The 24070-nt window shown below is 43.5% G+C and overlaps 1 protein-coding gene across 6 annotated transcripts in view; it reads right to left on the reverse strand.

The window, feature by feature from the left end:
• ptpra (protein tyrosine phosphatase receptor type A) overlaps positions 1-24070 on the reverse strand; it is a 323319-nt gene that overhangs the window by 29425 nt on the left and 269824 nt on the right. For all 6 annotated transcript variants that reach the window (XM_085975519.1, XM_085975515.1, XM_085975518.1 and 3 more), the window contains 4 exons: positions 22979-23114; positions 21998-22147; positions 15147-15240; positions 1419-1495 (listed from right to left, as the gene is read on the reverse strand). In XM_085975519.1, coding sequence (XP_085831645.1) covers positions 1419-1495; positions 15147-15240; positions 21998-22147; positions 22979-23114 — 457 coding nt within the window. The remainder of the gene's footprint in view (positions 1-1418; positions 1496-15146; positions 15241-21997; positions 22148-22978; positions 23115-24070) is intronic.

Below are 24070 nucleotides of genomic sequence, written 5' to 3' on the forward strand. Positions count from 1 at the left end.
AAACCCTCATCCATGCCTTTGTTACCTCTAGACTTGGCTATTCCAATGCACTCCTGGCTGGCCTCCCACATCCCACCCTACGTAAACTTGAGGTCATCCAAAACTCGGCTGCCCGTGTCCTAACTCTCACCAAGTCGCGATCGCCCATCACCCCTGTGCTCACTGACCTACATTGGCTGCCGGTTAAGCAGCGCCTCGATTTCAAAATTCTCATCCTTGTTTTAAAATCCCTCCATGGCCTCGCCCCTTCTTATCTCTGTAATCTCCTGCCGCCCCCCCCAACGCTCCTCTAATTCTGCCCTCTTGAGGATCCCTGATTATAATTGCTCAACCTTTGGTGGCCGCGCCTTCTGTTGCCTAGGTCCTAAGCTCTGGAATTCCCTGCCTAAACCTGTCCACCTCGCTACCTGTCTTTCCTCCTTTAAGACGCTCCTTAAAACCTACCTCTTTGACCAAGCTTTTGGTCACCTGCCCTAATTTATCCTTATGTGGATCGGTGTCAAATTGTGTGTCTTAAAATACTCCTGTGCAGTGCCATGGGACATTTTACTACGTTAAAGGCTCTATATAAATACAAGTTGTTGTTGTTATTATTCATTTCTAAGACTTTGTACCATCAGTAACTTGTTGTCTTACTGCTGTTTTGTATTACCTTAGTTGTAAACAAATGTATTAGTTTCAGCTTGAACATAATAGTCTGAGTGGATAAGAGCAGAGTGAGCATCCCACACAATCGCCAGTGTATTATACCACATGAAGGGGTAATTATTAGTCCTGGGCATAGTACCCCATTCACAGCCACCATAAGAGCACAGGTTATGGTTCACAGAAGACTTAGTCTGCTTATGGAAACTGCCTTTCTGCCATGAGCACACGTTAAAAATGTTGCGAGAAAGCCCAAACTATAATGCATAACGCAGTATCCTACTTCATCCTCACTGCTTCCTACTTTCACACTAAAGTATAGAATTTTTTTTATATAAAGAAACTGCCTTGTTCTTTATGGATTAATAAGATTTTTAAAAATATTTTTCTCTGCAAAGAACATTATAAAACTTCATCAGACCTATTTCACTTTTAGGACATCCCTTTCCTGTCTTGAGCTCTGGATCAAGTCACTGAGTAGTGTAGTTTCCAGTCATTATTCATATTTAAATTATTGTGACTTTAAAAAGTGTAATTCTTTGCGTACTATTTTAATGATTATTTCTGATTTCAACACCCCTGCCGTACAAAATATTATAAATAAATCTAGATGAGCAAAAACAATAACAGAAACACATTACACATTTATAAATAACAATTTTGTACTTGGTTTTCACATATAACGTAGATAAAAACCTATTGATCATGATTAACTGAAAACTTGATTTTACCATTAGAGATGCACAATGAATAGCTCATTTCTAAAGACTTACATCGATGAACGAGGCATTCACATAATCTGTGTTCTCTTCACCTCTCTTTACAGGAATGATGACTCGGTTAAACTCATCTGAAATGACACGGTAATAAAAATGCACAATGTTACTGCAACATGCATTGAACTCTCAGCAATTCAACCAATACGGGTATTTCATTGACAAGTTTTCTTTACCCTCAATTTATTCAGCTATTCTTGACACTAGCGTGATTATCTATGATTCTATAATCATCTCCAAAGTCTAAGAGCATGATTCAGACACACCGTAATGACCACCAGATTTGCCAGACTTATTCAGGTTTAACGCTGTCAACAGACCTCATCTTATCTTACAATATTTATTGAACTCAACTATAGTAACATTATTTATAATGAAGATTACAATATCCTATTCACTTTTAAACTGCCGATATTACTATCTGCTCAACAGTGAATGGACACCGTAATCTATTTAGTCCCAAAAGCAGTAAAACAGGTAAATGTAAACAGTAGCTCCAATCACCAAGCATCGTTACATTCTCCCACACTAATTAAAAAATAATTACAGGTGGCTGTAGCACTGTTCTAGGTTAATACAGGAAACTTTGTGTTATCCGGAAGCTAAATGTCCGGCAAGCTCGAGCCACCGGCAAAAATCAGGAGCCGTTTCGTTAGGTTTTTTTTCTTTTCGTAGGTTTTGTTGTGTGTGTGTGTTGATAGAGACACTGAAGACAGGAGTTGGTTTGATAGGTGTTTACTAAACAAAGTCTGGAGGGGAACTAATGGTAAAACACAATATACAGGCTTATATAGCCCGAGTGGCCATTACCGGCATTACAGTACACATGGGGCTCTTAAAGGCACATACACTATAATTCCTCCCTTTTTAGCCAACCAGTACATAATATTTTAATTTATTAATTACATGTTACAAGAAAAATAATCTACACATTGCTGCAGTTAATTAATTATAAGTCAGTCTCTCTGGAGGCTTCCTGACTCGGTCCGGATAACGCCTCGGTGGTGTAGTAGTTTCTGGTGGTGTCGTAGGTTCTTTTGGCAAGGCTGATTCGGCTTGAATGCCAGTGTCGGGATCATCGGGTTCCAGTATCACCGGATCGGAGGTAGATATGGGTATCTCTACTTCATCGTTAGGCGTATAGAGTTGTGGTGTACGTTGTCCCTTTTCGGATGACTCTATGATCTGGTCAGCATGGCGCCTTATTATGCTTTCTCCAATGTCCACGGTATACATCAGCGGTCCTAGTCATGTGCAGATAGTTCCAGGCTGCCATTTCTCGGTACGGTAGTCCCGGGCCAAAACTTGTTGACCTATCTGGAAGGTTCTAGTTGGCCTTTCATTCATGCCTTGAAATTGCCGGTTCTCCACGTCCCTTCTGATGTTGGGCTTGATCAAATCCAGCCGGCATCTTAGGCTTCTATTGAAGAACATCATGGCGGGAGTTTGGTTTGTAACCATATGTGTTGCATTCCTGTATGCGAACAAGAAGTTATCCACCTTGTGCTGAAGTTTTATGTCTTCATTACCCATGGCCTTTATGGCCTTCTTGAAGATCTGGACAAACCTTTCAGCCAATCCATTGGTGGCGGGATAGTATGGGGCGGAGGTGTAGTGCTTAACCCCATTGTTTTTTTTAAAGAACTTCCTGAATTCTTCGGACACAAATTGCGGTCCATTATCAGAACAGATCTGTTCCGGCAACCCATTCCTGGCAAATATGGTCCTTAATACTGTGATGGTTTTTTCCGTGGTGGTGGAGGACATCTTTATTACCTCCGGCCACTTGGAGTGTGCATCAACCGCGATTAAGAACATTGAGTCCATAAATGGACCAGCAAAGTCGATGTGTACCCTTTGCCAGGGAGATGAGGGCCACTCCCATGGATGTAGAGGGGCTTGGGGTGGAGCGTTTTGGACCTTCTGGCATCCTAGGCAGCTCTTGGTCATTTCTTCTATGTCTCCATCGATACCTGGCCACCATACAAACGCTCTACCTAGGTTCTTCATTTTCACTCCACCCAGATGCCCCTCGTGAAGCTCCTTTAGCACTTTATCCTGGAGTTTGGGTGGAATCACCACTTTGGATCCACACATCAAGGTTCCTCGGCATACTGACAGCTGTTCTCTTCTTTGCGAGAATGCTGGCAACAGTGGTTCGCCATGTGCTGGCCATCCCTTCACCGTTAAGTCGTGGACTCGTGAGAGAGTCGGGTCATTTCTCGTTTCCTTTTCAATGGCAGAATTTGTCACTGGTAGACATTCCACTATGGTTGAGTGGAACATCTCCACTGGGTCTACTGTAGGTGCCTCTTCTACCGTTGGCAACAGTAGGCGCGATAAACCGTCAGCATTCCCATGCTGTTTTGATCCTTTGTATTCTATGTTGTATTGGTGTGCCCCTAGAAAAAGGGACCACCTCTGTAGCCTTTGCGCTGTCATAATGGGAACACCCTTTTTAGGGTTGAATATGGAGATGAGGGATTGATGGTCAGTCAACAAGGTAAATTTTTGTCCGTGTAGGTAATGGTTGAATTTCTTCACTCCCCATACCAGGCTGAGTGCTTCCCTGTCGATTTGGGCATAGTTACGCGCAGCTGAGTTCAATGAGCGTGACGCAAAAGCTATTGGCCGTTCTGAGCCATCAGGGAATTTATGCGATAATACTGCTCCTATGCCGTAAGGGGATGCATCGCACGCTAGTCTGATTGGCAGTGATGGGTTGTAATGAGCCAAAACTTCTTTGGACGTGATTAAGTTTTTGCATTTATGGAAGGCATGTTTACAATCTTCGCTCCATTTCCAAATCACTCCTGTTTGTAGAAGTTCATTAAGAAGGTGTAGAAGAGTTGATAAGTTTGGTAAAAATTTATGATAGTAATTTATTAATCCCAGGAACGACCTTAATTGTGAAACATTTTCAGGTGCTGGGGCTTTTATGACCGCTTCAATTTTTTCAGGTGACTTATGCAACCCTTCCTTATTAATTATGTGGCCACAATATGATATTTGATTTTGGAAAAATTCACATTTGGGGCGATTTGCTCGTAGGCCCCGTTCTCTCAGCCTAGTGAGCACCTGCTCCAAATTGGCAAGGTGCTCGTTGTCGTTTTCTCCTGTTACAAGGATGTCGTCTAGGTAGCATCGAGTCCCCGGAATCCCTTGGAGGACTTGCTCCATAGCTCTTTGCCAGATAGCTGAAGCGGATGCTACTCCGAAAACCAGTCGATTGTACTGGTACAGACCTTTGTGTGTATTTATCGTGAGATATTTTTTTTAGAGGCCTCTTCAACCTCCATCTGTAGATATGCCTGTGCCAAGTCAATTTTGGTGAAACGTTTCCCTCCGGATAGTGAGGCGAAAATATCTTCTATCCTCGGAAGAGGATACTGTACCGTGTGAAGGACCAGGTTTACCGTCACCTTGAAGTCTCCACAGATGCAAATTTTTCTCTGTTCTTCAGATTTATCATTATTCAATGCTTTCTTCATGACTGGAACGATGGGTGTTGCCCACTCGCTCCAATCTATTTTGGATAATACGCCTGCATTTTCCAAATTCTCCAGCTCTGCCTCGACTGCTGGACGAATTGCATATGGCACCGGTTTAAAAATGCAAGCTTTAAAAAACTTGGGAATTGCTGCATCTTCCACTTTTATTGAGGCGGTGATGCCTTTCAAGGTTCCTAGTTTCTCTTCAAACACTTCTTTGGTGTTGGCCAAGATGTCTTTTAATCATTCAGGTATGACGTCATCATCGTTTTTTTTCTTACTGGTCACCGTCAATGCCTGAATGGAGTGCCAGTCTAAATGTATTTTCCTGATCCATTCACGTCCCAACAGCGGTGGGCCACCATCTTGTAGAATGTATAAATACAACTTTTGTATTTCCTTGCCGTTGTATACAACAGGCACCCTTATTTTTCCTTTGGGGTATACTTTCTGCCCCGTATATGTTTTCAAGATAATGGATGTGTCTTTTAAAGGTATATGCGGAAATAGCCGCTCGTAATCCCGTTGATTTATGGCGGTCAGAGCTGATCCTGTATCTAGCTCCATTTTAACTGGGGACCCTGCTATCGTGAGGGTAACCCAAATGGTCTGGTAATCATCTTTGGCAAGTACATTATGTAATTTGAGACAGCTTAGTCTCTTGTTTTCAGAGTCGCTATTGCTCTTCTGGTCTTCGGAGCTACTGTCCGTCATCATTTGTACCTTTCTGTACTTTTCTTCATTGATTTTTTTTTCTTCCTGTCTGTGGATTTATTTTGTCCAGATCGGCATACCCGTGCAATGTCATAGAGTCATAGAGTTTTACAGCACAGAAAGAGGCCCTTCGGCCCATCGTGTCTGCACCGCCCATCCATCCCTGTCCAGTCTAATCCCATTTTCCAGCATTTGGTCCATAGCCTTGTATGCAATGGCATTTCAAGTGCTCATCCAAATGCTTCTTGAATGTTGTGAGGGTTCCTGCCTCTACCACCCTTTCAGGCATTGAGTTCCACATTCCAACCACCCTCTGGGTGAAGAAGTTCCTCCTCAAATCCCCTCTAAATCTCCTGCCCCTTACCCTGAATCTATGCCCCCTTGTTATTGACCCCCCTACTAAGGGGAAAAGTTCCTCTTTATCTACCCTATCTATGCTCCTCATCATTTTGTACACCTCAATCAGGTCCCCCCTCAGCCTTCTTTGCTCCAAGGAAAACAACCCCAGCCTGTCCAGCCTCTCTTCATAGCTGAGGCGCTCCATCCCAGGTAACATCCTGGTGAATCTTCTCTGCACCCTCTCCAAAGCAATCACATCCTTCCTATAGTGAGGCGACCAGAACTGCACACAGTACTCCAGCTGTGGCCTCACCAGCGTTTTGTACAGCTCCATCATAACCTCCCTGCTCTTATATTCTATGCCTCGGCTAATGAAGGCAAGTATCCCATATGCCTTTTTAACCACCTTATCTACCTGTTCCGCTGCCTTCAGGGATCTATGTACATGTACACCAAGGTCCCTCTGACCCTCTGTACTTCCTAGGGTCCTACCACTCATTGTGTATTCCCTTGCCTTATTTGTCCGTCCAAAATGCATCACCTCGCACTTTTCAGGGTTAAATTCCATTTGCCACTTTTCCGCCCATCTGACCAACCCGTTTATATCGTCCTGTAGCCTGAGGCTTTCCTCCTCGCAATTTACCACCCCACCAATTTTCGTGTCATCTGCGAACTTACTGATCATACCTTTTACATTCTCATCCAAGTCATTTATGTAGATCACAAACAACAAGGGACCCAGCACAGATCCCTGAGGTACCCCACTGGACACAGGCTTCCAGTCACAAAAGCAACCTTCGACCATCACCCTCTGCCTCCTGCCACTCAGCCAGTTTAGGATCCAACGCGCCAAGGCACCCTGGATCCCATGGGCTCTTACCTTCTTGACCAGTCTCCTATGCGGGACTTTGTCAAAAGCTTTACTGAAGTCCATGTAAACCACATCCACAGCATTTCCCTCATCCACCCCCCCTAGTCACCCCCTCGAAAAATTCAATCAGATTTGTCAGACATGATTTACCCTTGACAAAGCCATGCTGACTATCCCCGATTAATCCTTGCCTCTCCAAGTGGAGACTAATTTTGTCCCTCAGAATTTTTTCCAATAATTTCCCTACCACAGATGTTAGGCTCACTGGCCTGTAATTCCCTGGTTTATCCCTGCTACCCTTCTTGAATAATGGTACTACGTTAGCTGTTCTCCAGTCCTCTGGTACATCCCCTGTGGCCAGAGAGGTTCTGAAAATTTGTGTCAGAGTGTGTCTAATCTTTCCGCATTGCCTGCATGCTTTGTCCTTGAACCAGCAGTCCCTCTGGTCATGGGTGGATCTGCCGCAGCGATAACATCTCTCGAAACCCTGTGTCATTTCATGGGTGCCGAAGTCCTGTGTCTTTTGTTGTATCTCTGCAGCTCCTCTTGTGGCTGCTTCGTATGATACAGCCATACTGAAAGCCTTGTCCAGTGTTAAATCCTTTTCAGAAAGCAGCCTTTTCTGTGTTCCTTCACTTAAGAGACCGCAGACAAATTTGTCTCGAAGATAATCTGCTAGTCCTGCCCCGAATTGGCAGTGTTTTGATAGCTTCCTTAATTCGGTGAGGTAATCAGCATTACTTTCATTCTTGTGTTGATTTCTCTTGAAGAATTTGAATCGTTCTGCTATCAGCAGCGGTGTTGGGTTTAAGTGCTCCTGTAGGGTATCAACAATTTCTTTAAAATTCTTGTCCTTTGGTTTGGCTGGAGTGATTACATTTCCTAACAGCCCGTATGTCTTTGCGCCCATTAGATTTAGCAGTACTGAAGCTTTTTTTTCATCTATTCCATTTGCAGTGCAATATACCTCCACTCTTTCCACATATGTGGTCCAATCCTCTATCTCGTTATCAAAAGAATGAATATTGCCAGACTTAGGCATCTTAGAAAAGATATGGCGCTTCCCGCGCTTTACTTTCTTTTCTGCAGAAAAGATATGGCACTTCCCGCGCTTTCACGCCGCTGCTGCCGATGACAACGCTGTTTCCCGCGCTTTCCGTTCTTTTTTTATTTTATTTATTTATTTACAGTTGGAGACTCGTTCCCGCCGCACTTTTTCTCTTTAGGTCTGAACGCCGACCTGCTTGCAGCGCCGGCCGTCTCCCGAGTGCTCCCTCCCCGTCTGTTACTGCTTGCCTCTGCTTTCGCTGCTTGGCCCAGCTGTAGAGCCAGCCGCTGGAGCCCCAGCCTGACGCCCAGGAAGGATTAGCGCAGTACCTGCCACCAGCTTGGCCAGCTGGTGAAACCACAGCTTCTTTCACTTTCTTGATTCTTCTGGACGCCAGAGGAATCGATGTCCTTGAGGTGCTGCCAAATTGTAGGTAAGTCCGTTTCCACTTCGTCGCCACTGTTGTGTCTGTGTGTTGATAGAGACACTGAAGACAGGAGTTGGTTTGATAGGTGTTTACTAAACAAAGTCTGGAGGGGAACTAATGGATACAACACAATATACAGGCTTATATAGCCCGAGTGGCCATTACCGGCATTACAGTACACATGGGGCTCAGGCACATACACTACAGGTTTTTTTTCTTTTCGTTGCTTTTTTCTCAACAGTCAAGCTCTGCAAGGTCTCGCTGAAGCTGTTGCTAAGCTACAGAGACGCTTGCAAGGTACGGCCGACTGTTTAGAAGCTGTGGGTTTGTTGCCAGATACGGAGCTCAAAATCTCCGTATGTTTCAACATTAGCGCTGGTTTGTCCGGCAGTTTTGATCTAGCGGCAACAGCTCGGTCCCGTCGGTGCCGGATAGCACAAAGTTTCCTGTAACTCATTGCTGGGTAAGTAAGAATCGTGTACATTGGCATCTCTACCAATTTTTTTTCTCCCTTTCTCAAAGAAAGAGCTTTAACCCCACTTAGCAACTCTCTGATGGCCCAACTAAGATCGAGAACTCAGTGTGGAAGAGTGCAGGGAGAACTGCCATCCTACCGTTCTGTAGTCCAGCAGTTGGGGCACCGCACTGAACCACCAGATGTGTTTGCTTTTTAGAGCGTAAGGAAAGAAAAGAACATAACCAAATAGTAAAGCACAAAAGCATTACCATTGAAATAGAGACCATAACTGGAGGAAAAGTGGAAAGCAAAATAAACATGGGGTACAAAATAACAGAAAAGCAACACAACTTAGGAAGAACAAACAATGAGAAAGATTCACAAGCAGAAACACAGTTACTCATGGGCATATGGGCATGACTGCATCACAGATATGGACATTCAAAAGTTGTTCAAGTTGGGTTTAAACCAAGGCATATTGACTTATTCAGGAGGATGTAAAAAATCTCATGACACTGCTTGAAGACAACTAAAGTGCATAATGTGCAGTCACTTTTTATGTAGGCAAATGCAGCAGCTAAGTGGCACACAGCACGGTCTCACAAACAGCAAATGAGGCGAATGACCAGTTAATCCATTTTGGGGCATTGGTTGATGGACAAACGTTGACTAGGATGCTGGAAGGATATCCCTAGTCGTCTTCAAATAGTGGCATGAGATTTATTACATTCACCTGAATAAGCCAATGTGCCTTGGTTTAAGACCTCATCTAATGATGTAGCACACCCTCAGTACTGCACTGATTAGGCATATAAGTCTGTAGTAGGATTTGAACCCACAATCTTCTCACTCAAAAGCCAAGTTGACACTTAAAATGGTGCTGAAACCGTCCCACCCACCCCCTCAAACACAGTCAGCTTTGTTATATCTAGTACTTTGATATTAATATATGCAGATCACCCTCTATGGAATGAATTGTTCACACAGTCCAATAAAGCAAAACAGTAAAATAATTACGCAAAATTGAATTGGTCTATTTTTAAGCAAATATTTGAATTAAGCATGTACAATATATAAAAAACTGAATTTCCAATTTCTCCACTAGAGGATACTACATGACCATTAATAAATCAATGTTCTTAACAGCTGATAATTTTGCTCATAATATGGATGCACACATCATTTTGCCCTTTTGTGTACATAATTCTTACAGAATGCAAGGGTCAGAAAACATTTATGTTCAGTGAGATGCAAACTTAACACTCACGCCGGGCATAAAGTGACTCCTTGAGCAACAGATAAGTCACTGGATGCATAAAATGGGAAAGGAAATTAATGCTGCCAGTTGGTAAAATAAAGTGGTTATTTATTAACTAGTGCAATTTCCAAAAGCTATACCATGGTATTTCACAACAGTGAAGCCAGAAATGGAAATAAACATATCTGAAAAGGACACATAAAATTATTGAAAAATAAATCCTAATTGGTGAACATCAAACAGGTTATTTGTGGAACATATAGGATGAGCTGAGGAATAAACTGCTATAAAATGAATTAACTGTGGGAGCATGTTTGATGCCTGTCACATCAAGCCATATGCCAACAGATAGAGAAGCTCGAGTTCTTACAACCATCCAAACCTGGAGAGGGCAATCAAGTTTTCTGGAGATAATTGCAAGTTTAAGTTCTGCCATTAATGTCAAAATATAACTTTTATTGCCTGAATGTTAATGCTGGAGAATGGAATAAACCAGCCAGTAAGAATTCTAACAGCAACAGAAGTGAGTTGTCCTTGGTTTCAAATGCCACAGTTTCAGCACTGCTGCATTAGAAGATGTGCTCAATGAATGACCCAATTACTGTAGAATGCACTTGTGATAATGCTACTGAGACAATTAAGCCTTTTGTTCCAATTGGATCAGCAGAAAGGGAGGGAAACTCAATGTAGTCAAAGACTGTGCATGCATTCAGCATTTATTTTCACGAAGAAAAATTGCAGCCCATGTTAAAATTGTTTGTGGGCGTGCTCCTTGGTGTCCATTTGTTACGGCTTATAATCAACACCAAGGTACACATCACCAGGTCAATAATTTTGGCAAATTGTGCACAACATTACATGCACAAAAAGGAGTATATATACACACACATTCATTCAAGATACATGTAAACTTTTCCATGATCCTTTACATTAGTAATAAAGATACAAGTTGTGCAAAACAGACAACTGCAATTTAGGTTTCAATATATTAGGACATTCGAGAGAATAAAGGGGGCAAAATTCGGTGTCGCCCCTTTTGGGGCACCAACGTCGGTTAGCGCCCCTCCACCTGAAATTCAGTTGCAGCACCCCAAGCAGGAGGTGGAGTGCTGCTGGAAGTGCTCCACCTCCTTCTTGGGGCACTACAACTGAATATCGCGGCGCTACGTGCAGCAGCGCCATTGCAGCCTCCCTCCCCTGATTAAAGGGGAGAGGCCGAGCGCTGTGTGCACTGGGGCCCTGCCGGACCACCGGGGAGCCGTGAGCGATTGCGGCTGGCACACCGAAGGAAAAAGGGGGAAGAGGGCAGGTGCCCCCCAAAAAATGGCCGCCCGACACCTGTCCTTTAAGTGCCGCCGCGCTAACCTCCCGCTGAATTTCACAGGAGGCGTTCGTGGCATCGCACCCGGGCACTAGGGGATTTGTGCCCCGGAAATCAACCCAATTTTCCCCCCAAAGTGATTTGCTATTTGCAACTTGAAAATTGAAAATTTTTGGCCACTGCTCTGCATAATCTTTTACTGATTAGTATCAATGCATAGCTCAAATAGAGAGAATAACATGAAGTCAAGAATACACTTACTTAAATTTATACCAAAATTTGCTGGAGATCTCAGCAAGGACAGTGGCAATTCAGAGGCGGCACAGCCAATGGACAATATATTGATCCCTTAACGCTAAAAAACTAAGATGTGGCAATATCCAGCTCTGATACCATAAATGAATTATTTGTTTGTATTTACCAAGTTAAATAATAAGTGATTAAAAAGAGCTGAACGAGGATCTGCCGGGATCACAAAGAGTGAAAAGGAAGCAGCTACGAGATACTTGGAGAACAAGTCCAGTTCACCCATCACCCCTGTGCTCACTGATCGACATTGGCTCAAGGTCTAGCAACGCCTCAAATTTAAAATGATCATCCTGATGTTCAAATCTGTCCTTGGCCTCGCCCCTCTCTAACTCTATAGCCTCCTCCAGCTCTACATTTCTCCAATTCTGGCCTCGTGCATTCCTGATTTCCTTCGCCCCCACCATTGGGGGTCTTGGCTTTATCTGTCTAGGCTCCAAGCTCTGAAATTCTCTCCATAAATCTCTCCGCCTCTCTACCTCCTTTAAGACGCTCCTTAAAACCTACACCTCATGTGTCCTAATGTCTCCCTCTTTGCCTCAGTGTAAATTTTTGTTTGATTTACACTCCTGTGAACATTTTGCTACAAAGGCACTACATAAATGCAAGTTGTAAATGCAACTCAATTGAAATCCTGTATTCCCATATGCGGCAAATGAACCATTAAACTAAAACAACTAGACTTGTCTTTTAAAAAGATAGTCAAAAGTCTGGGTATTTGCAAAAGGTAAAAATTCTGCTTGGAGTTGGTCAGCATCTTCTACTGCAGGGCGTTCGGCCGGTTCTGCTATCTGCACATACACATTTCAATCTGTTTATTCTACTGAATATAACTGCCGTGTTAGTTTAACACTTTCAAAGCCAGTGTCCCCAGCTTGTTGAAACTCTCCAATTAAATTTTGTATTCCTCGCACCGTTCTGGTTCAGTCTAAGTCGCAGCGGCGATCAAAGCAGTGTTATTGCAGCAAATCCCCTTGATTTTATTGGGCGTGTGGAGTTATGATAATCGAATTCTCACTGTTTTGGCGAGGGTCACAGTGCAGTGGCACAGAGGGTCCCAGGAAATTCTGACACGGTGCAAGTAATGTCTCGAGTCACCTACACCACAATTTCCTGGAAAATCTGTGCCATAGCAACAGCTGATGCAAGTTTCCAGCAAACTCCAGATGATGATTTTCCACACACAAATTTCATAAAATACTTACAGATCAACAAATTACATAAGTCACCTAAAAAAAAAGCTTAATTATTCCTGTTGATGTGAACAACACTGCTGCTTAACATTGCAATGTTGAACAACGCTTCCAGTTCTAGAAGCAGCAATCAACTTGTGTTCACTTCAGAAAATTGTCACTTTGACACATCTCATTTCCGTGTCCTGAACTTGTTTTCTCTGGTAAGTTAAAATACAATCATGTCATGGCAACAGTAAGTTGAATGTCGGGAGAATTAGTAACTTTCTGTAGTTCTGTTAGTAACATGGTTTTGCACCACATGCAGCACTTTCCCAATCTACACTCTGTGCCATTTCCCCACTGTCAAGATTCAGATTATAGGAACAGGAGAAGGCCATTCAGCCCCTTGAACCTGTTCCACCATTCATTTAGAACATGGCAGATCTCTAGGTTAACTCCAGCTATCCGCTTTGGTTCCGTAATCCTCAATACCCTTGCCTAACAAAAATCTATCAATTTCAGTTTTTAAATTTTCCAATTAACCTAGCCTCAACAGCTTTTTGGGGAAGAGTATTCCAGATTTCCACTAACCCGTGTGTGAAGAAGTGCTCTCTGACATCACTCCCGAAAGACCTTGCATTAATTTTAAGGTTATGTCCCCTTGTTCTGGGCTCTCCCACTGGAGGAAATAATTGGGCCTGGAGTTTCTGCTCAGTTGCGCTGGTTTTTTCGGCATAACTCAGCACAAAAATCGCAGAACTTTACATGCAAATTATGTTCAGCGCAACTAGAATTTCCGAGATCTTTTGCACTAGTTTTTTAAAAATCGCGCTAGAAGCAGGCCCCGCCCACAAAACTGGCCATGCACCCCACCACCACCGGATGAATTAACCACCATTGGGAGTTTCCACTAATTGCGCTTCTTTGCGGGCTTTTGAGGAGGCTTTAAAAATTAAGCTAAGTCTCTTGGGCGCAAGGACACTAATAGGAACATTTTAAAAGCTTTTGAATGTAATTTTTAAAAATTTACTAAGAAACTGACTATTGTACCCCAATATAACAAAGAAATGGTTCTGTATATTTTTTAAAGTCATTTCCAGTAATTTAAAAATCGGTAAAGGTGGTGGATTGACACACTGATTAAAAATGCTTGTTTTTGTGTGAGAAACCCATTTTCAGTTGCATCAATCAAACTGCACCTAGTTAATGTACCACTCTTAAACATATCAAGGAATATTTTTCAAAGCAATTTTTAAAAAATTAAGTTTTAAAACGCTGCCTGATTCATGGCAATATGCAAATGAGTTAGAGCAGATGCTTGAGGAAAAAACAACACTTCAAAACAGGCGCAATTTTGGGCACAATTTGTGCCCGTTTCACCAACTGTGCCCATAGCAGAAACTCTACCCCCTACTATCTACCCTATCAAATCCTTTAATCATCTTAAGGGAACACAAGTCTAGCCTATGCAACCGGTTCTCATAACTTAACCCTTTTAGCCCTGATATTCTGGTAAATCTGCGCTGCACCCCCTCCAAGGCCAATACAGGAAACTTTCGATTAACCGGCCACTAAATAACCGGAACGCTCTAGCCACCGGCAAAATTCAGGAGTCGGTTCAGATAACTTTTTTTTTTTTTTTAAACTGTGTGTTACTTTTTTAACTCCATTTGTGGCTGTGCAAGCGTGTAGCTGAAGCTGTTGCTAAGCTACAGAGACGCTTGCAAGTTGTGCCGATTGTTTTGAAGCTGAGCAACAGGGTTTGTTGCTTTAGACGGAGCTCTGAGCTCCGTATCTTTTAACTATAGCGTTCGGTTATGTGGCATTGTTGATGGACCGGCACCAGGTCGGTCCCGTCCGTGCCGGATACCAGAAAGTTTCCTGTACATCCTTCCCGAGGTGTGGTGCTCAAAACTGAACGCAGTATTCCAGATGGGGGTCTAACCAGAGCTGCCATCCCTTTGTATTCCAGCCCTCTTTTTGTACCTGTTCACTAGCTTTCAGTGATTTCTGTACTTGCCGTTTCTTCTGCAACTCTGCCAGCACTGAATAGGGTAGGTGCACATTTTTGCAGTGGGAAATTGAAGGCTGCAGAGCTTTGCATGGTCTCCTTAATTGGCCTTTAGCAAATATTTATCATGACTTGTATGCAAAACTTCTTTTATTGTTCCTTTTACTGAAGCACACAAGAGAGGCACTAGAGGTATGATTTATTAGCACAAATTCCTCCATATTAACACTTCAGTTTTGCATTTAATAACTGGAAGAATTTCAGAATTCTAGCACAATGTGTATTTTATTTTCAAACAAGGTCTTACATGGGATGATCTGAAGAACTCTGTTTTTCTTCATGTTGGCTGGCAAATTGCCTGTCCTCATCTTATCGTTCTGAATTTTGATTGAGGTCAGTTTCTAGGGAAAGATAATTGTCAAATTCAGTCTGTACCTAATAATGTCCATTACAGAACATTAAAGAACATGCAAAATACATTTCCATGAGCTACATTTCGATAAGGACGAGTGGATTTCCTATGGTGTTGCTCACATTCAGTCAGATGACAACAGTATTATACCATGTAATCCCCAATGTATTATTCGGCTACTGAACTGAAGCTGTGTCCCTTTAAGGTTAGAAAGTCTAACTGGTGTTAATGAAATACTGGGTGATGTCATAGTTTAATTGCTCTTCAGGCTATAGGTTAGTACCCAGGCTTTATTTCTGCTTTTTAAGTGTGATTGGTAAAATCAATGTAAGAAGTCACACAACACCAGGTTATAGTCCAACAGCTTTATTTGAAGTCACAAGCTTTCGGAGTGCTGTTCCTTCGTCAGGTGAAGTGGAGAGATGCATAAAGACACAGCTTATATAGTCAGAGATTAATGTCAGATGTTTACAGGTAATCTTTCTAACTGCCATTTATCACACCTCGGCAGAGAGATAATCACAGCAATCAAAGGTGTGAATGGTGTCCAAACAGGTCAGTCAGGAAAACATTACATCAAAGAACAATGAGGTGGGGTCACAAGGGGTCAAATGCTGCAGATGCTGGGGTCTGTGAGAAAAACAAAAAACATTTTTTTTTTTTTGCTGGAAATCACAGCAGGTCCGGCCGCATGTGCGTAGAGAGAACAAGCCAACGATGACTCGAGTCTGGATGACCCTACGTCAGGTGGGGTTACATGTAGCGTGACATGAACCCAAGATCCCGGTTCAGGCCGTCCTCATGGGTGCAGAACTTGGCTATCAGTTTCTGCTCGACGATTTTGCGTTGTCGTGTCTCGAAGGCCGCCTTGGAGAATGCTTACCCGAAGATCGGAGGCTGAATGTCCTTGACTGCTGAAGTCAAGCCTTGGAGAATGCTTACCCGAAGATCGGAGGCTGAATGTCCTTGACTGCCATCCTACAACTCATCCGCTTCATCCTTGACCACAATGTCTTCACCTTCGACAACCAGTTCTTTACCCAAACACACGGAACAGCCATGGGGACCAAATTCACACCCCAATACGCCAACATCTTCATGCACAAGTTCGAGCAAGACTTCTTCGCTGCACAGGACCTCCAACCAATGCTATACACCAGATACATCGACGACATTTTCTTCCTATGGACCCACTGCGAAGAATCACTGAAAAGACTACACGATAACATCAACAAGTTCCATCCCACCATCAAACTCACCATGGACTACTCCTGAGAATCGGTTTCATTCTTGGACACACGAATCTCCATCAAAGACGGACACCTCAGCACTTCACTCTACCGCAAGCCCACGGACAACCTCACGATGCTCCACTTCTCCAGCTTCCACCCTAACCACGTTAAAGAAGCCATCCCCTATGGACAAGCCCTGCGAATACACAGGATCTGCTCAGATGAGGAGGAACGCGATGGACACCTACAGACGCTGAAAGACGCCCTTGTAAGAACGGGATATGGCGCTCGACTCGTCGATCGACAGTTCCGACGGGCCACAGCGAAAAATCGTATAGACCTCCTCAGAAAACAAACATGGAACACAACCAACAGAGTACCCTTCGTCGTCCAGTACTTCCCCGGAGCAGAGAAACTACGCCATGTTCTTCGCAGCCTTCAACAGGTCATTGATGACGACGAACACCTCGCTAAGGCCATCCCCATGCCTCCACTACTCGCCTTCAAACAGCCGCCTAACCACAAACAGACCATCGTTCGCAGCAAATTACCCAGCTTTCAGGAGAACAGCGACCACGACACCACAGCAACCTCTGCAAGACATGCCAGATCATCAACACAGATACCATCATCACACGTGAGGACACCACCCACCAGGTACATGGTCCATACTCATGTGACTCGGCCAACGTTGTCTACCTCATACATTGCAGGAAAGGATGCCCTCGGAGCATGGTATATCGGCGAGACCATGCAGGCACTGCGACAACGGATGAACGGACACCGCGCAACAATCGCCAGGCAGGAGTGTTCCCTCCCAGTCGGGGAACACTTCAGCAGTCAAGGACATTCAGCCTCCGATCTTCGGGTAAGCATTCTCCAAGGCGGCCTTCGAGACACGCAACGACGCAAAATCGTCGAGCAGAAACTGATAGCCAAGTTCTGCACCCATGAGGACGGGCTGAACCGGGATCTTGGGTTCATGTCACGCTACATGTAACCCCACCTGACGTAGGGTCATCCAGACTCGAGTCGTCGTTGGCTTGTTCTCTACACAGATGCGGCCGGACCTGCTGTGATTTCCAGCAAAAAAAAAGTTTTTTGTCTGTTTTTTTGTTTTTCACACAGACCCCAGCATCTGCAACATTTGACCCCTTGTGACCCCACCTCATTGTTCTTTGATGTAATGTTTTCCTGACTGACCTGTTTGGGCACCATTCACACCTTTGATTGCTGTGATTATCTCTCTGCCGAGGTGTGATAAATGGCAGTTAGAAAGATTACCTGTAATCATCTGACATTAATCTCTGACTATATAAGCTGTGTCTTTATGCATCTCTCCACTTCACCTGACGAAGGAACAGCACTCCGAAAGCTTGTGACTTCAAATAAAGCTGTTGGACTATAACCTGGTGTTGTGTGACTTCTTACATTTGTCCACCCCAGTCCAACTCCGGCATCTCCACACCTTGGTAAAATCAGTCATGGGTGTCAATTACAGTGTGTTCAATTGCTGTAGATTCCAAACGACTGCTTTTGTTGATTTAATTTTTTTATTTTAAACGTGACAGAAAAATTCTCAGCATGACAGAAAGGAAATGAATTCGACAATGTTTTCCTTACATCACAGATAGATATTAACAAATCTCCTGTAGCACTGCACATGGTAAACTGTAATCTAAAGTGTAATTGTGACAAGAACATTATAACATGTAACGTGTAACACATTATTCTCCTGCTAAGGCAGAGCTCTGTTTTAATTGCTTTGTCCTCTAAGGCCAGAAAGTAAAGTCTCAGGTCACTCAGGTTAACTATTGTTTAGTCAGGTAGTTTTCGCAGATTAGAATGTGGTCACCATTTTCAATCTGTAGCTCAGAAGCAGCCAGTGTTTTGCATTAGTAATAAGGTGCGATGTCTGGAGTATAATGTATTGTTTTTGATATATTACTAACAGATTTCCCACGGCATTGCTTACAATAAGTCAGATTATAGGTTGCTTTATAAGGACAACTGTATTATACCAAGTAATGCAGAGGGTACAATTCAGCTTATAAGATGTAGCTGTGCCCCTTTATGGCTGCAAATTTAATTGCTAAGGAAAAAGAGCCTCAAGCACGTATAATTCAATGGTAAAATATTGCGGATGCTGGAAATCTGAAATATAAACAGAAAATGCTGGAAATACTCAGCAGGTCAAGCAGCATTGCAGAGAGTTAACATTTCAGATTGGTGATTTTGCATAACTTTCTGACAAATAGTCACTGACCTGAAACGTTAACTCTGTTTTCTCTCTCCACAGATGCTGCCTGACCTGCTGAGTTTTTCTAGCATTTTCTGTTATATGTATAATTCAACTGTTGTTTGGCCAGGGTAATTTAGAAAATGAATCTTGGGTTATTCAGCATTTAATTGTTGTTTGGTTAAGTAACATTGCAAATTAGAATATGCTCAACAGTTTCAGGCTCCAGTCAATAAGTACACAAAAACAACAACAAAAAACACAACAACTTGTATTTATATAGCACCTTTAATGTAGCAAAACATCTCAAGGCGCTTCCAGGACTTGAGCGCAAAAATCCAGGCCGACACTCCAGTGCAGTGCTGAGTGAGTGCTGCACTGTCAGAGGTGCCGTCTTTTGGATGAGATGTTAAACTGAGGCCCTGTCTGTTCTCTCAGGTGGACATAAAAGATTCCATGGCACTATTTCAAAGAGGAGATGGGGAGTTCTCCCTGGTGTCCTGGCCAATATTTATCCCTCAACCAACATCACTAAAGCAGATTATCTGGTCATTATCACATTGCTGTTTGTGGGAGCTTGCTGCGCGCAAATTGGCTGCTGCGTTTCCTATGTTATAACAGTGATGACACTTCAAAAAATGCTTCACTGGCTGTAAAGTGGGCGTGAAAGGCGCTATATAAATGCAAGTCTTTCTTTCTTTCACAGGAGAGTTATCAAACAAAATTTGACACTGAGCTACATGAGATATTGGGGCAAATGACCAAAAGCTTGGTCAAAGAGGTAGATTTAAGGAGCATCTTAAAGGAGGAAAGAGGTAGAGAGACAGAGAGGTTTAGGGTCGGAATTCCAGAGCTTAGGGCCTCGGCAGCTGAAGATACGGCCGTCAATGGTGCAGCGATTAAAATCAGGGATGCTCAAGAGGCCAGAATTGGCAGAGCGCAGCTATCTCGGAGGGTTGTAGGGCTGGAGGAGATTACAGAGATAGGGAGGGGCGAGGCCACGGAGTGATTTGAAAACATGGATGAGAATTTTAAAATCGAGGCGTTGCCAATGCAGGTCAGCGAGCACAGGGGTGAAGGTGAACGGGACTTGGTGCGAGTTAGGACACGGGCAGCAAAGTTTTGGATGACCACAAGTTTATGGAGGGTAGAAGATGAGAGGCTAGCCACGAGTGCCTTGTTATAGGCAAATCTAGAGGTAACAAAGACATGGATGAGGAATGAGGGATTCAGCAGGTACCTCAGGGATCGGTGCTGGGTCCCTTGTTGTTTGTGATCTACATAAATGATTTGGATGAGAATGTAAAAGGTATGATCAGTAAGTTCGCAGATGACACAAAAATTGGTGGGGTGGTAAATTGTGAGGAGGAAAGCCTCAGGCTACAGGACGATATAAACGGGTTGGTCAGATGGGCGGAAAAGTGGCAAATGGAATTTAACCCTGAAAAGTGCGAGGTGATGCATTTTGGACGGACAAATAAGGCAAGGGAATACACAATGAGTGGTAGGACCCTAGGAAGTACAGAGGGTCAGAGGGACCTTGGTGTACATGTAGATAGATCCCTGAAGGCAGCGGAACAGGTAGATAAGGTGGTTAAAAAGGCATATGGGATACTTGCCTTCATTAGCCGAGGCATAGAATATAAGAGCAGGGAGGTTATGATGGAGCTGTACAAAACGCTGGTGAGGCCACAGCTGGAGTACTGTGTGCAGTTCTGGTCGCCTCACTATAGGAAGGGTGTGATTGCTTTGGAGAGGGTGCAGAGAAGATTCACCAGGATGTTACCTGGGATGGAGCGCCTCAGCTATGAAGAGAGGCTAGACAGGCTGGGGTTGTTTTCCTTGGAGTAAAGAAGGCTGAGGGGGGACCTGATTGAGGTGTACAAAATGATGAGGGGCATAGATAGGGTAGATAAAGAGGAACTTTTCCCCTTAGTAGGGGGGTCAATAACAAGGGGGCATAGATTCAGGGTAAGGGGGCAGGAGATTTAGAGGGGATTTGAGGAGGAACTTCTTCACCCAGAGGGTGGTTGGAATGTGGAACTCAATGCCTGAAAGGGTGGTAGAGGCAGGAACCCTCAACATTCAAGAAGCATTTGGATGAGCACTTGAAATGCCATTGCATACAAGGCTATGGACCAAATGCTGGAAAATGGGATTAGACTGGACAGGGATGGATGGGCGGCGCAGACACGATGGGCCGAAGGGCCTCTTTCTGTGCTGTAAAACTCTATGACTATGAGATGAGCTGAGGCAGGGGTGGAGTAAGGTGATGTTATGGAGGTGGAAATAGGCGGTCTTAATGATGGCACGAATATGTGGTCGGAAGCTCATCTCGGGGTCAAATATGACACCAAGGTTCTGAACAGTCTGGTTCAGCCTCAGCCATGGAGAGGGATGAAGTCGGTGGCAAGGGAATGGAATTTGCGGTGGGGACCAAAGACAATGGCTTCGGTCTTCCCAATATTTAGTTGGGAAGCATTTTAAGACTGCATGGTAGCTGCAATGTGATGTTTGTGCTCACTGAAATATAACATAGTAAAGAAAAAGGATATATAAAATGACCAGTGATGATTTAAATGGGTCAGATAGAAAGCCTTTTTAATGGCCATCTTAATGACTGCAGAGAATATCAACTAAGTTACTTGCAATACAAAAACAGGCTTTGCATATTGATTGCCATCACCATATACAGATACATTTTGGCAAAACTTTTTTCTGTAAGTGGCTTGCTTCCCAGTTGGAGCTGCCACCTTTGTGGCATTTCTATGGTTTAGAAACAGAGCATTTTGGTTCGCCTCAGATCCTAACATTTCCGACTGCGCTTTTGAAAACAAAGAGGAAACGCTGGGGGATGATGGTGAGCATGCAGCGCCTTAACAGAAAATAGAGCAAAGATGGTAACCTCAGTCAGGAAGTTTACAAAAACATTCAAATTATAAATCATTTCTTTCTATTGGAAATATATAATTAGTTAGTGCAGCCTTCCAGTATGACTAGGCCTCAGGATGTGAACCAAACAAATAATTTCAACCCTTAATTTATCATTGCTCCCAGCATTGATCAATGTCCTATGACCCTAGAAAGTAAGTGTTTGTAAACCCTTGGATTCATTTAATCACTGGTCAATCTACCATGTGTATTTTGTCACCTTCAAGCACAGTATCAATGTCAGAAAGTAAGATTAATTTTTTTTTTTTTTAAATTAGAAAAATTGAGTATTTCTCCCAAAACTAATCCAGTTTACTAAATTGACAAGCATCTCAATTTCTTACCTTGAACTCTTCCTCCAGCCCACTGCAGCCTGATCCAGGTACTCTGTTGTAAAGTTTCTGCAAGTGGCTTTCCAGTGAAGTCACTTCCAGCTCAGTATCCCCATATAAATAATGCTCCAATAGTGCTTGATATATAAACACGTACTGCATCTACAATGTAATAGCAACAAGTTTACTTCCACCAGCCGAATATTGGAAAAACAGAGGTCATACATTTTGGCACTCTGCAACATCTCTGAGCTCCTTGCCTCAAGTCCATCAATCTTTTCAGCGACAACCCCAAGCCCAGCTTCCTCCCAAAATCTACTGCAATACCAAGACCATTTTTTTTCACCTCCAAAATACTCTCTGCACCCATCTGTCCCTTTCTGCTGTTGAAAATCATCATGCATGTCTTCTTTCCCTCAAGGCTTAAATGCTCCAAAGCCTTTAAAACTGACCTCCCTGCTTCCATAAGCTTCAACTCATCCAGAACATCGCAGTCCATGTCTTTACCTACACTAAATCCCACAATCCTGTCATATCCGACTTCTCCAAGCTCCCCCAGCTTATCAACTTCAAAATTCCTTGCTCTTGTCTTCAAATCTGCCCATGGCCTCGCACTACCTGATCTTAGTGATCTCCTGCCTTATGCCCCTCTCGCACATCTCCTCCAATATCAAATGTCTATCAGTTCCAGGCACCCTCCACTCCACCAATAGCTGCAGCTCATTAGCCAATATGTTCTTCCCTCTGGATTTAACTAGCCAGTTCCCTGTCTTGCCACCATTCTCCTCACTTTCAAAACCTTGTTTTATGAATGCATCATCCGTTCCCTTCTCTAGCCTCTCCTTTGCCCTCCTCTTCCCATTTTCAGTATCTATCATATCCCTTTCCTCCTTATTGTAAAATGCTTGTATATCTTTCCTCATGTGAGGCGTTCTATATTATCCAAGTTATTGTGGTAACATTTCTTAGCTATAAGAATATCTTCAGACTTACATCTGTCTGAACCATTTGACATCGCTGAGCTCGGATCCGTGACACAAATCCAAAAACATCCACTTTCCTCTCTGCATGCATCATGTCCAGCATGGCATCAATAACGATGAAAGTGCCTGTACGACCAACACCAGCACTGAAAATTACAAAACATTTTTATCTTTGACAATTATGCAGAGTGTGATTAAAAAAAAAAATGTATTCTCGGATGTGATCGGCGCTGGCATTTATTGCCCATCACTAGTTGCCCTGCCGAGTTGCTTGCTAGGCCACTTCAAAGGGCAGTTAAGAGTCACCCACTTTGGTGTGGAACTGGAGTCATACATAGGCCAGACTGGGTAAGGGCAGCAGGTTTTGTTTTTGTTGGCAGCAGCTGAATAATTCGGAATGAGGCTGGCGCCTGCTCTGCTCGTCACTGCAATTTGTGCGCGGGGATCTAAAACATGCATTAGCTCCCTCTTTTACTTTTACATAATTAAAGGACCCAACGCCTGATTTAGATGGCCGTCAGGGTGCCTAAAAAAAAGGCCCGATCCAATTTTGTAAAACGACGAGGTCCAATTTCAACCCACATGCCTTTGGATGATGTCGCCAAGGGGCAGCATGTACATGAGGAAAATGAGGGGCACCAGGCCCTAGATCTTTAGGGGATTCCAGAGAGGGAACAAGACGAGAAGCCATCGCTTTCAGCTCTAGCTACGATCGGAAAGGTAAGAGTGAAACCAAGTGAGGAAAGTCCCACTGAACTGGACAAGAGGAGAAGTGCTGGGTGAGGATGGCACGGTCAATCATAGAGGTCAAGGAGGATGAGGAGCGATAATGCACAATGATCACCGTCAGAGGATGTCATTTGTAACTTTGATTAGAGCGATTTAGGTATTGCGGCAGCGGCAGAAAATGGATTGGAGAAACAGACAGTTGCCAGAAAGATGGGCATGGATTTGAGAGACGACAACACATTCAAGGCCTTGAATTTTTCAGAAATAACAACAGAAAATGCTGGAAAAACTCAGCAGGTCAGGCAACATCCGTGGAGAGAAAAAGAGGCAACGTTTCGTTGTTGTTATTTCGGATTTCCAGCATCTGCAGTAT

This window comes from Somniosus microcephalus, chromosome 2 (genome assembly GCF_052327205.1).
Source record: "Somniosus microcephalus isolate GS21.2 chromosome 2, FLI_Smic_1.0, whole genome shotgun sequence".
Lineage (NCBI taxonomy): Eukaryota > Metazoa > Chordata > Chondrichthyes > Squaliformes > Somniosidae > Somniosus > Somniosus microcephalus.